The sequence below is a fragment of the Condylura cristata genome, unplaced genomic scaffold (genome assembly GCF_000260355.1).
Source record: "Condylura cristata isolate star-nosed mole 26May11 unplaced genomic scaffold, ConCri1.0 scaffold00026, whole genome shotgun sequence".
Taxonomy (NCBI): domain Eukaryota; kingdom Metazoa; phylum Chordata; class Mammalia; order Eulipotyphla; family Talpidae; genus Condylura; species Condylura cristata.
Genome location: NW_004567127.1, coordinates 14,621,403 through 14,635,808, shown reverse-complemented (window position 1 = coordinate 14,635,808; position 14,406 = coordinate 14,621,403). Strand labels below are relative to the sequence as shown.

The 14,406-nt window shown below is 39.0% G+C and overlaps 1 protein-coding gene across 2 annotated transcripts in view; it reads left to right on the top strand.

The window, feature by feature from the left end:
* Window positions 1–14,406, top strand: part of PALMD (palmdelphin) — a 45,414-nt gene that overhangs the window by 15,528 nt on the left and 15,480 nt on the right. For both annotated transcript variants that reach the window (XR_001145842.1, XM_012730163.1), the window contains one exon: window positions 4,851–4,978. Coding sequence is in view for 1 of the 2 variants with exons in the window: in XM_012730163.1 (XP_012585617.1) it covers window positions 4,851–4,978 (128 nt within the window). In the remaining variant the exon portion in view is untranslated. The remainder of the gene's footprint in view (window positions 1–4,850; window positions 4,979–14,406) is intronic.

Genomic DNA, 14,406 nt, shown 5'->3' with positions numbered 1-14,406 from the left:
TCTGGCCTGTACCCCAGTTCTGTATGCACAAATAAATAAAATCTTAAAAAAAGAAAAAAGAAATGTCATCCTTCCAGAATGGGTAGTTAAACAATAGCAGAGTTCACAGTCAAACAGTTTATTTTTTTAAAGATTTATTTTTATTTATGCATACAAAAACTCAGGGGTAGGCCAGAGCGGGCAGAATGAGGGGATTCACCAGAGACAGAATGGAGAGCAGGACAGGTAGAGCTACTGAAATACACTGCTGAGGGGAGCAGTGGGGAGACAGGAAAGGTCTGCTGCTCCATGTGGGTCGGCTCCCTCGTGGGAGATCGAACTCAGGCCACAGTGGCTGGTGATAGCTTGATAGCACTGAGATTTTAACCCCTGTGCGACCAGGGAGGCCCAGAAGAGTTTAAATAGCATCTAAGATCATCCTAGGAAGAAAATTTCACAAGGAAAACTTTGGCTCATTGAAAGGTCCGTTTCTGAAGTGAGACCTCATTTCCACACTTGCCAAATGCAGTCCAAAAAGTAAGATGATATTGTCTTCTGGCACCCAGGAGACCTCCTCTAACTCTGTCCAATCAAAACATTTGTTATGCTTCAGACTGCTGTCCAGATGTGTGGGTTGTGTACTGAACAAAGATGCCTGAGAGAGGGGTGCAAAAATCTTGCCCTTACTGCCTTGGAAGCACATACCATGGTATAAGGCTGCTTCACACTGGAGAATAAAGTTTCTTTTTCTCTGCAAAAAGGTGTTATCCACCTTCCTAGCTGTGCACTGGGCCAAAGGGGTGTGATGGGGGAAAGGTACCAATTCCTAATTTGCATATTCATGCCATAGCGACTAGCTGTGACCCTGGCTGGTTGTACCCCTTCAACCTGCAAACTAGTGCGAAATTCAGAATTAGTGAATTCAAAGCCAAGTAAATGATTTTTTAAAAATATACTATAAGCAGTAATTCTTTGGGAGAAGTTTTAAGCTGAGTCTTAACAATCAATGATTTATAGTTATACATTTAAAGGAATAGAGACTGCAGGTCAATAAATATTAAGTATCTATTATATGCAATGCAATAATGAATTAAGAACATAAAGTTTGATGTGTGCCCTTAGCATGGTAACTGAAACACAAGCTCACACGGACATTTAGAGGGTGATGAACACTATACAAGGTTTTCACTGCAAAGAAAATTGAGAAAAAGTAGCTATTTTAGTAGAGCTCGTTCTTCCAAGCTTTTAAGAAAATGGTTGACTGCACCAAACAGCAACTACTCATAGTTACAAAACAGTTCAAAAATGTGCATTATTTTAAAAATCAATTCCACACTTCTGTTCACCTTCCTCCTCCTCACCACTTTCCCAGCTGCAAACTAGTTCATTACACTTTTATTATCCACTTTAAATAACATAATGCAAACATTTACAAGTGTTCTTTCTGTATCAATAGTGCATACATTTTAAAATTTGTATAGGACAGGCTCATATTCTTTAGTTACAGAACCTGACACTCCTAGGGCTGAGATGCTGGAAAAAGAGTTCCCAAAATAGTATTAGTATCCTAATATTCAAACATGTCTGAGATTTGTGCTCTATGGATTTCCTTGCCTAGTAACATGACTATTATATGTTGTCACCAAGAAACACAAAATTCACTCAAACTAGAAAAAATTTTCTTTCCTGCAAGTCCATTTAATTCAAGGTGTGAAAAATTAACTTTTTCTTAAAATGTACTTTAACTGGTATATGGAAGATACAAGTGTTTCAGGAAAACCCTTCCCTAAAAACAACCAAAAACTCTTATTACCCACATGTCACTTACATCTTAACAAGATTTTTAAGTATTTGTGAAATAGATTCTATTATATTCACTAGCCACACTAAATAAAGTACAAGTCTCAGGTCTGGTATGATAATACACACTTGCATATGTATGAACTTCTACATCTAAAACATATACAGTATTAAGACAATGTTACACCTCAATAAACATAAGTTTAACAAAAAAAAATCACAAGTGTACACTGTGAACTGTGTCTTGATTACTATATATGGTTGAACATACAATTTTTTTGCACATCCAAATTCTATATTTTATATCTAGATGCAAAGAGTTCTCTCCTGGACTTCAGCAACAATTTGTGAATTATGAACAAAGTTCTATAAGGCTAAAATTAAAATATTTCTATTCCTACTGGACGAAATCCAAAGACCCTACACACCCCCTGATCACTTCACCTTATCACTTGAGTCCTCTGCCCTCTGTTCCTAGGATGTAAAACCATTCCAGCTAGTGTCCTACAATGATATAGACATAAATGACTGGAACTACCCTGGGAGGTAGTTTGTAAGGACTGTAATTTACTTTGATAGTTCCCATCTGTCTTCTTGGCTGTGATTATCATCAGATTCCATCAAATAAAAAAATAAATTAAAATCAAGGTGAATTCTTAAAATGCTGATGTACCTAGATTTTATTGGCATCTCTAACCTCAAGAACTAAAGTTGACCTCTATGAATGATATTGACTGTACCTGTGAGAAATTATCTTTACAAACAGCTGAATAGCTGTAATTAAGGAATAAGATATAACTGTGAAGAAAGAATCACTGGTTACAAAGTGAAGCAATACAAACCACCCATATTGTGGGTGTTGTCCACCAGCAAATGCTGGTGGTTCAGAACAGGCCAGCACAAGGTGATGACAAGAGTAGGCTGTTCTTTACTCTGGTGGTTTCAGACTGTGGCCTGAGCAATTCTAGACTTCCAAGAGCCCTCCCTGTTCCAACTACAGCAGTTTCCCCCAGTGTACAAATTTAATTTCTACCTAATCTTAACTTGGAATCAGTGTAACATTTTTTAATGGCTTGAAAACCACTGCTTTCTAAAAAATAAATATTCTCTGGTAATTAGTTAGCATCATCAGCCTTATTTAATTTTCCAACTCAGATATTTATCTCCAAGGGTATTCATTATAGCATCCTTCTGAAAACGACCAAAAACATTCTGGCTTGTTCTCATTTTTGTCGCAATGTTAGAAAAATTCCAGAAAAGAAAGAAAACTTCCCATTTTTCTCTCACCATTTTAACTATTGACACATTTAATACTCTCCTCCTTTAAGTCAAAGATAGTTATCAGATGTTTCACTGTATTGCAGAATATAAATAACCAAAGAAAACAAACTGGCAAACGCAACAAAAATAATTCTTAGTGTCTGAAAAATATAGTGGTTGCCAAAGCTGGTGAGGGGGAGAGGAAAGGAAAGAATAGCAACACTGCATGGAGCATTGGTGCAGGGGGAATGAAGCTTGTGGCCACAGGGAGGGATGACAGGGGCTCCCGAAATCATATTGTCATGTAAATGATTGGCCCATCAATACCATTACAGAATAAAGGCATCCTTTTTTTTTTTCTTTTTTTTTTGCAGATGAACTAAGGCCAGAGGTGAGGGGAGGTGGGGCTTAGAGGAGCCATCCGAGACTAAGTGGGGAGCAGAACTGGCAGCTCTCCTGAAATACACTGCTGAGGGGAGCAGCAGGCAGGACACGAGAGGACGGCTCCCTCTCCGGATCTAGAACTCAGGCCACAGCAGTAGTAGTGCTGCAACTTCACTCCTAGGCCACGAATGAGGCCCAATACTTAAGCTTTACTATAAAGTGGTGGCTCAGAGCCTGACTGCGAGCTTACCTTCTCTGCGGTGCTGTGTGATTTCCACCGTGAGTTAGCAGCCTTTGGCTTCGGTTTGAAGAACTCCTTTCAGCATTTCTTGTAAGGCGTTATTAGTGGTGATAAACCTCCAGCTTCTCGCCATTTTGGACACAGGGATCCCAGGGATAACTGCTGAACAACTGCTTTGCAAAGGCAGAGAGGGACTTTACTTCAAGAAGTAAGAGAAACTCAAACAGAAAATCCCGGTACAGTTATCCGCCTTCCCTCGGCAGTTCTAATTATGCCACTTTGCTTTCGTGATCGGCCTCAGCCGGCGGCGCACACTGCCGCAAAGCAGACGCTTTTGCTGTTCTAGTTTTTTCAACTTTTGTCGTAAAAATGGAAATCCTTTCCGCGTTTGTTGCAGGCAGCAAAAACTAATCGCTATAGTTCTAGTGGTGACGAACCCTCTCGGCTTCTCACCATTTTAGACACAGGACTTTCCCAGGGAATAACTGTTGAATGAATATTTTGCAAAGTAAATTATCAAAGTGGCTGTAAGGAACTTTTCACTTTGTTAAGGGGACATTCATCTGCCAAACAAATAACAGTGAGGATCACGTGATGAGGACCCTTCCCCTATAGACAGGCAGTGTGGCGTGTGGTAACATGCTGAGCTGCCTAGCTGAAGAGTTCTCTGAGGATGAGGAGAGAAGCCTGGGGGAAGGCTGCAAAGATAGAGGTCATCATAGTGAAGAAAGGAACTAAGACCCTCCCTGGTGGCGCAACGATTGGAGCGCAGCACTGCAAGCTAGCTGCAGCAGATCCTGCCCGGGGCTGACCCACGTGGCCCGGCAGACCTCTCCTGACCCACCCGTTGCTCCCCTCAGCAGTGTACTTCATCCATCTGCCTGTTCTGCTCCCCGCTCTGTCTCTGGTGAAGCCTCTCGCCACCCCTGAGCCTCTGGCCTGTACCGCAGTTCTGTATGCATAAATAAGTCTTAAAAAATAAAAGAAAGAAGGGAATTAAACTAGACCTTGAGTATACAATAGATACATAACTGGCTCTGAAAGAGGGCCAAAAAAAAAGTCAATGTAGTGAGAGAAAATGATTTCTCTTTACTATACACACGGTTGAAATTCATTAGACTTGAAAGCAGTCATAGTTGGAAATTGGTAACTGATCTGAGAACATATCTTTGTTTCCTGGTATCAGAAAAAGGCCTTGAGGGAGAAATGGCTTCTAGATGGAATCAGCAGCAGTGGAAAAGAACAGGAAGAGATGAAGAAGCAAAATCAACAAGACCACCACCAGATTCAGCTTCTAGAACAAAGTATCCTCAGGTATGGCCCGCACAGATACTCCGTAACTACCTTTACTTTTTGACTTTGTTCCATGTTGCATGTACAAGAGTCACCCTCATTCGCTCAGGCACAATCAGATCTTCCAGTTGGAATTTGAAGAAAGGCTGAGGAAATAACAGCAGCTGCAACAACTGAAATGTTACTGTGTCATGTAGGCATTGCAGCACACGACTTATTTTTAAAATACATACTGGTGACTTACCCACAGCTCTCTGAGTTCCCTTCTTCATCTACAGAATGGTAGTAGCAGTATCAATCTTTTAAAGTGATTGAGCAGATTTTAAAATGTGTATGTTAAGCTGCTAGCGCTTCCCTGACACAAAACAGTGATCAGAGAAGAGTTCACATCCCCAACCTCACCCGCATTTAGGACAGGTCACAGTTTTAAGGGCGTTTTACACCATCATACTTCACCCAGGCCCTCCCCAGTGACCACCGTGATATTTTGGAAGAGTAGACGCTATAGGAATACTTCCCTGACATTCTCCCTCTTCTCTTTCCTCTCTGATCACCGTTGATGCCCTCTCGTCTCCAAGTCCTTTTCTTCCCATCTTCCATAGCAGGCAGCAACTTCTGATCCAACCATGATGCTTTTTAATTGCTTTGACCTAAAATGATGTGATTGACATGAAAAAATTTGAAAGTGCAAAGATAAGATGGTATTTTTAGTATTATCAAAAAATATAGATCACCTGGAAGAAAGAGATATGGGGAGTGTCAGCATCACTTTGTAACCTACATAGAAAGAAGATGGAACTTCTGGTGATGTAAATAATGACAATCATTTAAAACATGTACCTTGGAAACACAGTTAACTTTCAAAACCTCACTCCTTGCAGATTTTTATGTTTAGTGGAGATAATAAAAAAGGTCTAGAAGATAAAAACATCCAGTCATGCACCAGAGGATAAATATTGCGTGATGTATGATGGAAGAATGATGTTTTAGTGTTTAATAGGCACAGAGTTTCAGTTTGGGGTGATAAATATTTCTGGAGATGGATGGTAATAGTGGTTGCACTATATGAATGTACTTAGTGTACTGACCTGTACATTTTAAAATGTAGAAAGAAATTGCTTTTTTCCCAGTTTTATTGAAAAAAAAATTGACATGTCACTTTATAAATTTAAGATGTATAGCATGATGGTTTGATTTAAATATACTGTGAAATAATTACAACAGGCTTAGTTAACATTCATCATCTCATATTGATTTAATAAGAAGAGATTTTTTTCCTTGTGTGGTGAGAACTCTAGCTAGGTACGCTTCTTGCTAAGTCCTCTCTTAACAGTGGTAACATTAGTGTTATGTATATTTTACCACAATAAAATAAAATTTAAATTTTTAAAAGAAAAAGTATCCAGTCATGGTGTTAGGACCATATTTTATCCTTACCTTGATGTACAAACTGATTGCATCAGGCCTAAAATTGGCAAGGAAAATAGCTTCCTTTTGTCAAGCAATTTCTATTTTCCTGCATAATTGCCTGCACTTGTATATTTAATAGTGAAAATCATTGACTTCTCATGCTTATTTAGGTGGTTTTTACATAATAATTTTTTTTAAGTTACATGTGATATATTTTTACATCTACATCAGTTGTTTGCACAAAGACTTGAAATGCTTCTGCATGATAGATACAAATACTCAATAAATCAACTCTACAACTTGGGGAACCTGCTTCTGTCAAGGCCTCTCTAGCAAGAGTTTCTTACCCATGGCTGCCTTAGCTGATTACCTTCCTCATTCCTCAATGCTGAGCTGGTTATCTCTGCAGAAGTGCTACACCTAATCCCTGCTCTTGATTCCCTCAAGTCCCCTTCTGAGAGAATCTTCAAATACTAAACACCTACAAATTTCTCTGCACCTAATGATAATCAAAGTGGCAACATACAATTAAACTCCATTAGAAAGTCTGGGCAGCATTCTGAGTAATCCCAGAGAAACCTGCACCTACTGAGGACTTTCAGGTCTTTCCTGGATGTTCTAGAAGGAGCACATGAGATTCAAGGAGAATAGATAGCAGCTTGCCTAGTTAGAGCTCCTCTCTCTCTCTCTCTCTCTCTCTCTCTCTCACACACACACACACACAGAGAGAGAGAGAGAGAGAGAGAGAGAGAGAGAAACATACTGAGCCATATTACATGCAGGCACTTTATATATGTATACATCATCCCATTTAATCTACATAACCCTTCGAGGCAAGTATTATTATCTTCATCTTCTGCAGTGAGAGTAAGCAAGTCATACAAGGAAGTAACAGATCAGAGACTAAAGCATTTGACTGCACTGTGCTCCCTATTAACTAACAGCCCACAGGAATGTCTCTGGGTTGAAAACCCCTCATCTCTTAGAGGAAGTCTTTGTAGCAAGTTCTGTTCCTTGGTTCATCCTTCTCCAAACAGCTCCTACCACTCTTCTTCCATGGCCCTCTAATATCTTTGTTCATTATAAATTACATGTCTATTCAATGTGCAGTGCTGACATCTCACTACCAATTGATTTTAGATCTTCAGGATGCAAATAACCAAATGATTTTAATCCCCAGTTGTAAATAATAACAATAGGTTTCATTTTTTAAATGGCCTTATGCAATTTGCAAAGGACTTGGGCTTACATTGTCATTTATTACAGCAGCTGTAGAAAGAAAGAACACTTCATAGATGATGCAATAGATAAGGGACTTACTTAAGGTCACAGTAAAGGCTAAGACTGGGGCCTCAAAACATGTCAGATTCAATTTTCTCCTGCAATAAAATTAAAACATATATACCTGTTGGTATAATAATAGTAAAACAGCTAACAGGAAACTGCTTAGTCTAAACAATGATCTGAAAAAGATGTATTTGCAAATAGTAAAGAATTGCATCACCATGGCCCATAAAATCATGTTTATTTTGTTAAAAATGTGCAGAAAGCAAAATGTGCTAAGGTAACATTCAGAGACAAAACATGTCTATGCCTTGTCTATATTAAGCAGTCTTCACTACTGCCCAGCTCTACAGAAATTCCACAGCCAGCATAGCTTTACCTGATAACTAAGCACTTTCTTCCCAGTTAGTCCTAAAGCTGCTACATAATCAGGTACACGTTTCTAAATCCACTCTTTGCCTTAAGCAACTACTCACAGTGCTCAAGAAGCTTTTCTTAGCAGCTAAATACAGTATATTTTCCAGTTAGTTCTGAATAGCAACCAAACCAACTGATGAAGTTGAACCAGGCCAAGCCATCTTCCTTCCCTCAGCAGGGAAAGTGATTTATCACTTGACTGAGGTGCCTGCTCAAGAGTGACATTTGCCATCTGCCAGGCCTCTCAGCAAGAGGATAAGGCTTTCTTAGGAATATCAAAATAGAAATATTGCTGTTACCTCAGAGGCTGCAGCAGGGCCAGACTGTCCCCATGACGTTTCTATCTCTTCTGCCTCCACGATTTTGTATGATGAACTGAAAGGGCCAAGCCTTTGGCATTTCAGTCCCTGTCTGTCGACCATAATACTTAAGTCTGGGCACGTTTGTCTCTTCAGGCCTTGATTCCTTGTCTGTAGTAGCGGCCGCTTGACAGAGCTGCTATGTAGAAATCAGCTTTCATGTCTGACACATGGTAGATGTTCAAAAACTATTAAATACTACTCCTTATTGAGAATCAAAAATAACTCCAAGAAAGACACTGCCTAAAGCTTTATCCTCCAGTCTTTATTAGTTCGCCAAGATCACTCATTTCTTTCTGCCAACATTTCCTCATTTCTTTGAAGAAACTGAGATCACCATACAACTAAGATTCTTTCATTCGGAAATAATCTATGGATTTTTCTTTATGGCGTGAAGAGCAAAATGTTAATAATAGGGATTAATTTTTACAGAACATTTGTTATTGACCAAACACTGTGCTGAGCACATCACATACATTGTTTCATTGAATTCTCACAGCTACCTTCTGAGATAGATAGTAGTTAACAGATGAGAAAATTGACATTCATAGAGGTTAACTTCCCTTAAGTCAGACAGCTAAAAAACGGCCATTAAGAATCGAACTAAAGTACTAATCATAAGAGTGAAATTGTGATTCAAATCCTGCAGAAAAACATTAGGAAAGTTAAATTATATAAATGCTTACAGGATTTGCAGCATTTTTTATTTCCCACCGTGGTGATTTCACTCACAGGCCTCATTCTATCTAGTTGTTTATGTCAGTTTTTTACCACATTAAAAACATTCAGAGGTTGGGCCCTCCCTGGTGGCGCAGCAGGTTAAAGCACAACACTAAGAAGCTAAAGCCACTTCTGCATGAGCTCAATCCCCGGCCCCGGAGGTGACCCACTGGCGTGGCAGACCTCTCCTGACCCACCCGCTGCTCCCCTCAGCAGTGTACTTCATCAGTTGGCCTGTTCTGCTCCCCACTCTGTCTCTGGTGAATCCTCTCACTGCTCCTGTACCTCTGGCCTGTACCGCAGTTCTGTATGCATAAATAAATAAATCTTTAAATTTAAAAAAAAAACATTCAGAGATTCCCTGACTCACAGATAACCTTAAAGTAAAGCAAGTGTCCTTATTCATCCTCTCCTCTTTTCCTCCAAAGAGAAGGAAATAAGTGGGTTTCCATGTTTGTCCTTGAGTCACATGCTTAGTTTAGAAACAATATTATTGAGTATTTTGCCTGGTTTCCTGATGAATATCTTAGGAGGAAATGTTCTCAGGAGGAAAGCCATATTGGACACCTCCTTCTGAATCACTTTGTTTAAACAGAGTTTCAGTTAGCTTCACAAGTCAACCTGCTCTTACCGCGAAGCATTTTCCCGATTGTTGGTCCTGGTGCAAACCCAGCATTGACTGCTCAGTTCCAACAGCCAATGCACACATCTATAGACTCCTTTAGAAAACCCATTCTGCAACTTCCACTCTTTCCTCCATCGCAAACAACACCCCAAGATCATCAGAAGCATCCCAAGTTGCTGTGCTGTTTGTCACCTGGGCTCCCCTTCCTAGCTAACTGACCCACAATTCTCCATGACTCCCTTTGCCAGACTGCCTTCCATCACACTACCCTCCAGAGACTTGCTCCTTCTTGGGTTGTTTCCAAAGAGCTCTGACTTTAATCGGAGCATGTGGAGAGCCTGGCAGAAATGTCAGAGCATAAAATGCAAAAGGTTAACTGCCAAGGAGAATGATACTCATGCACCGTATTCCCTTTGAGAAGTATTAGCTGCTAATGATTAAACGTTCTCCAGTAAGGGTTTTCTTTTAATATTCCAAAGTACCCTGCTGACCCTCTACCCTCCCTCTGTGACCTTTCATGTGTCTCCAAATGGTTTGATATTGCCTTCTGCCTGTGTTGCGAGTGGGCAGAAATGCACATGAAGTGTTGGATTTCTTGGTGACTGTTTGTCATGAGAAAGTGGAAGAGTAGACCATGATCACAACTATAACCATCCCACAGTACTTAAAGGAAATCCCTCCACAAATGGAGAGGCATTCTAGAAAGTACATTCTGGCAATCTCCTAGCAAGTCAGGATCTATTCAGTTAACTCAAAAAATAAAGGAGGAGATTTCAGCTTTAAAAAGGAAACTAGCACATTAATGGAAAAATGTAAAGGTTGTAGGGGTTTTGTTACTGGTTATGGTTTATGAAAGGTTAGCTCATGCTTTCTATTCCATTTTAACCCACTCATAACTCACTTATCAACCTCTACCTTCATCAAGCACAGGCCATGCACGATGCATGAAAATAGCACATTCTAAATATTTCTACCTTCTTGTTCTGCCCCAAGCAGTCATATCCAGCATCATATTGAAGAGAGGTAGACAAGCTGCTCTTTCTTGAAAACATAAGACAGAACAGAAAGGAGAAACATGCAAAAAAAAAAAGGAGGAAAAAAAAACACCATTTGTTTCTTCTTCTTAAATTTGCGTTGCCTAGAAACTCAAGGAATTATTCTGATTCAATTATATGAGTTAAAATCATTCCAAGCATGTTTTTCACTCTCCATATTTGACTAATTGGTTAACCAGATTTTCAATAGTTCATCTGTTGTTATTTTTGATTTCCCAGATATTATGACTATTTTTAATTCAGGAGCCTTTCAAATTCATAAAAGGAGCTAAGTAAACTGCATTTCCATCAAAAAAGGGAAGAACTCTATCTACTCCCCACCATAGGCAAATTAAAAAAAAAAAAAAATACAATAAAATACCTATTATACCCGCGGGGATTACAATCAAGATGGGGAAAAAAAAATGTGCAAAATGGGCCCTCCCTGGTGGCACAGCGGGTTAAAGCACAGCACTGAGAATCTGAAGCCACTTCCGTATGAGTTCGATTCCCGCCTGCCCTGGAGGAGACCACATGGCGAGCCAGACCTCTCCTGGCCCGCCCGCTGCTCCCCTCAGCAGTGTACTTCGTCGATCTGCCTGTTCTGCTCCCCACTCTGTCTCTGGTGAAGCCTCTCACCGCCCCTGAGCCTCTGGCCTGTACCCCAGTTCTGTATGCACAAATAAATAAATCTTTAAAAAAAAAATGTGCAAAATGATGTAAAAATATACTTTTGTAATAATTTTTAAAAAATCAGGTTAAAAAAACATTATACACTGTTAACTAGAAGATCAATAAATGCAAATGAATTTCTTCAAAATAAAATAAAATAAAATACCTATTATAATACTTAGTACATAGTAGAAATACTTGAGGATACATTGCTCAGTAAATGAATGAATGATGAAAAAGTGAATGATTAATATGTAGGTAGATGGACAGATGGATAGATTATTTGCAAATACTACCTTTTTTAGGAGACCAACTGAAGATTAACAATGACTGTTAAACAGTGCCTAAAGTACTAGTGAATTGAAAAAGAAAGTAAAAAAGTTTTGAAATGCTTTTAAAAATAAGTACCCAGCTATCTGGGTATACCCTGATTCAAAGTCAAGGACAAAGTTAGGTGGCAATGGCATCCCTGGTTTTTGAATCAATGGTCTGCATGTTCTGACAACTCACCTTCCTCTCACCTCTCTCTCTCCTTCACATGCTCTTATCCCCTGTCCCCACCTTCCAGAGTTTCCTCTTGTTCATACCTACTAGTCTCATTTTAGCAGAAATAAGGATCAAATGGTTATCCAAAGGAAACAATCCCCCACCATAGTAGACTAGAAGGTAAATTAGATTAACCTCTGAAAGTCTTTCCCAGATCTCCTCTTCAGCAATAAGAGCTACCCTTTATGGAGAATATGTTATATACTAAGTATTATTCTGAGCATGGTAATTCTCTGAGGGAAGTCTTACTAACCCGATTTTACACATAAGAACCCCTAAGCACAGCAAACTGTAACTCCAGGAATTGATCAGCCATGAGTCACATATAGATCTTTCTGACTCCAGAATCTTCCACCATGCCTCCCCTGCTTATGCTTGATTCAGTTCACTAAAAGTTGATGGAGACTCTTCCACATGTGAGTAAATCTTTGGTCTTCTAGAGGAGAGTTGAGAATGATAAGCTCCCCACAGCAATTTTTTATTTGGGTTTATACCTCTTCAGATGCTTCAATCTCTTAAGGTGCTTTTCCATTAACTAGCTCATTCAAAACAACATTCTTTGACTTGAAACACCAACTTAAGACCACTAGCAGAACGTCTTCCATTTTTGGCTCTAATGATGTGAGTAAAGAAGGAGCAAAGGATTGTTCATCCAAAAAGTTGGAGGGGAGCTGGTTTCAGGTATCCATTCTCTAGGTGGCTTTCATCAGACAAAGGAAGGGACTATTCTGCCACAGACACAAGGCTTCTCCATTGCTCAGTCCCCTCTTCCCATAATTAACTTCACCTGCTCAGAAAAAAAAAAAATCCACACTTGCAAGGCCTCTTTTGTCTGCCAAAGGAAAAGATCACAGAGACCACCCAAGGCTAACTGTGCCATATTGATTATTCTACATTATATTAAGGTTAGAATTTAATTTGTTGATCTTCAGATAATAGTGTTTTTTCTTGGTATTAAATGTGAACAATTAACATTAGAAAAAAGCAAGAATGAAGGGGATAGAGAGTGGACTATAAGGCAGCTGCCCTCTGATACTGCCAGGGATAGATGTTAAGGGTTACGAAGCACAAAGCCACTAAGCATTTCTGAATGTCTAGATACATCATTGAATGTTTTGTCATTTGATTATATGGTTATAAATAGTTTATTCACTGAAAATATTTTATCCCTTACAATTTTTTGCCTTACAAAAAAAATATTTCTCAAAATAGTGAATGAACACATTTGCAGTTAACTTGCTATATCTTGGCTATTTTAATCATTGAAGATCGTTTAGGAAATTCTCACCAGTGTAGAAGTCAACTTGAGTTATTATTAAATGGCTTAGCTCTTAGTTAGTGTTTGGCATGTACTACAAGGTTCTCTACAGGCCCTAATTAAAACCTTGCACCCAGCTTCTGTCTTGCCAGAACATTTGAGAAGCCCATGACTAACCAATTTACCATAGCACACCAAACTCTAGGGTGTGCATTTATTTGCATTCATTTGAAAATTACACTTGGAATTTGTACATGAAAGTGGCAGATACTCTGGAAACCAGTTTGGTTTATAATTCATGGTAAATAATATTCTTAATTTACAAATTATTATTCTGATGAAGAGGAGTTTTTTTTTCCTACTAAATAATTCTCTACTGACATTACCTTAGTTACACAGCAAATTCAAATCATCTCCCCATAAGATAACTATTAATATTTACAGGGTTATAATAGGAGATGAGACCCACCCATGCAAAAGCTGCTCCCTTATAACTATAAATTATTCAGCTTTCTAAACATCTGCTCTGTTCCCAATTACAAGAACAGCCTGAAACTTGCTCAGTGTCACTGTTCAGCTAACTTCTGCCTGTAGTTATCTTACTGCTGCTGTGCTGTGTTCCTCCTCCTATTCTAAATGTTCAGGATTACAGGCAGTTGATCTGGCTCAGGGCACACTTGGAGTTTGCTGTCTGCCAAATGCCCTTTAATTCTCTGGCAGGCTTACCCACAGCATGTGACTGCTCTGGTGGGTTAGAGCTCCTCATACACATGCCCTTTGGCAAATGCTGATTATAAGGCAACTTTTGTCCAATGTCTCAGCATAGAAATATTCTTCATCCTTATTTTACATACTTTTATTTAAAATTTGATGAATAAGACATAGTGTAAGTACTCAATAACAGTTTGTTAAACATTTGATAAAATCTCAGGCACTAACTTTCAAAATAAAATCAACAGTCTACTTTCTACTAGTCTACATAGTCTCATTTTGACACTACCATTGACCAAATTATCTATAAAAATAAAATATCCTTATCTGTTGACACAACAGTAGTGATTCTTCTTCCCATAGTGTGTGTGTGTGTGTGTATATATATGTATATATACATGTGTATATATACA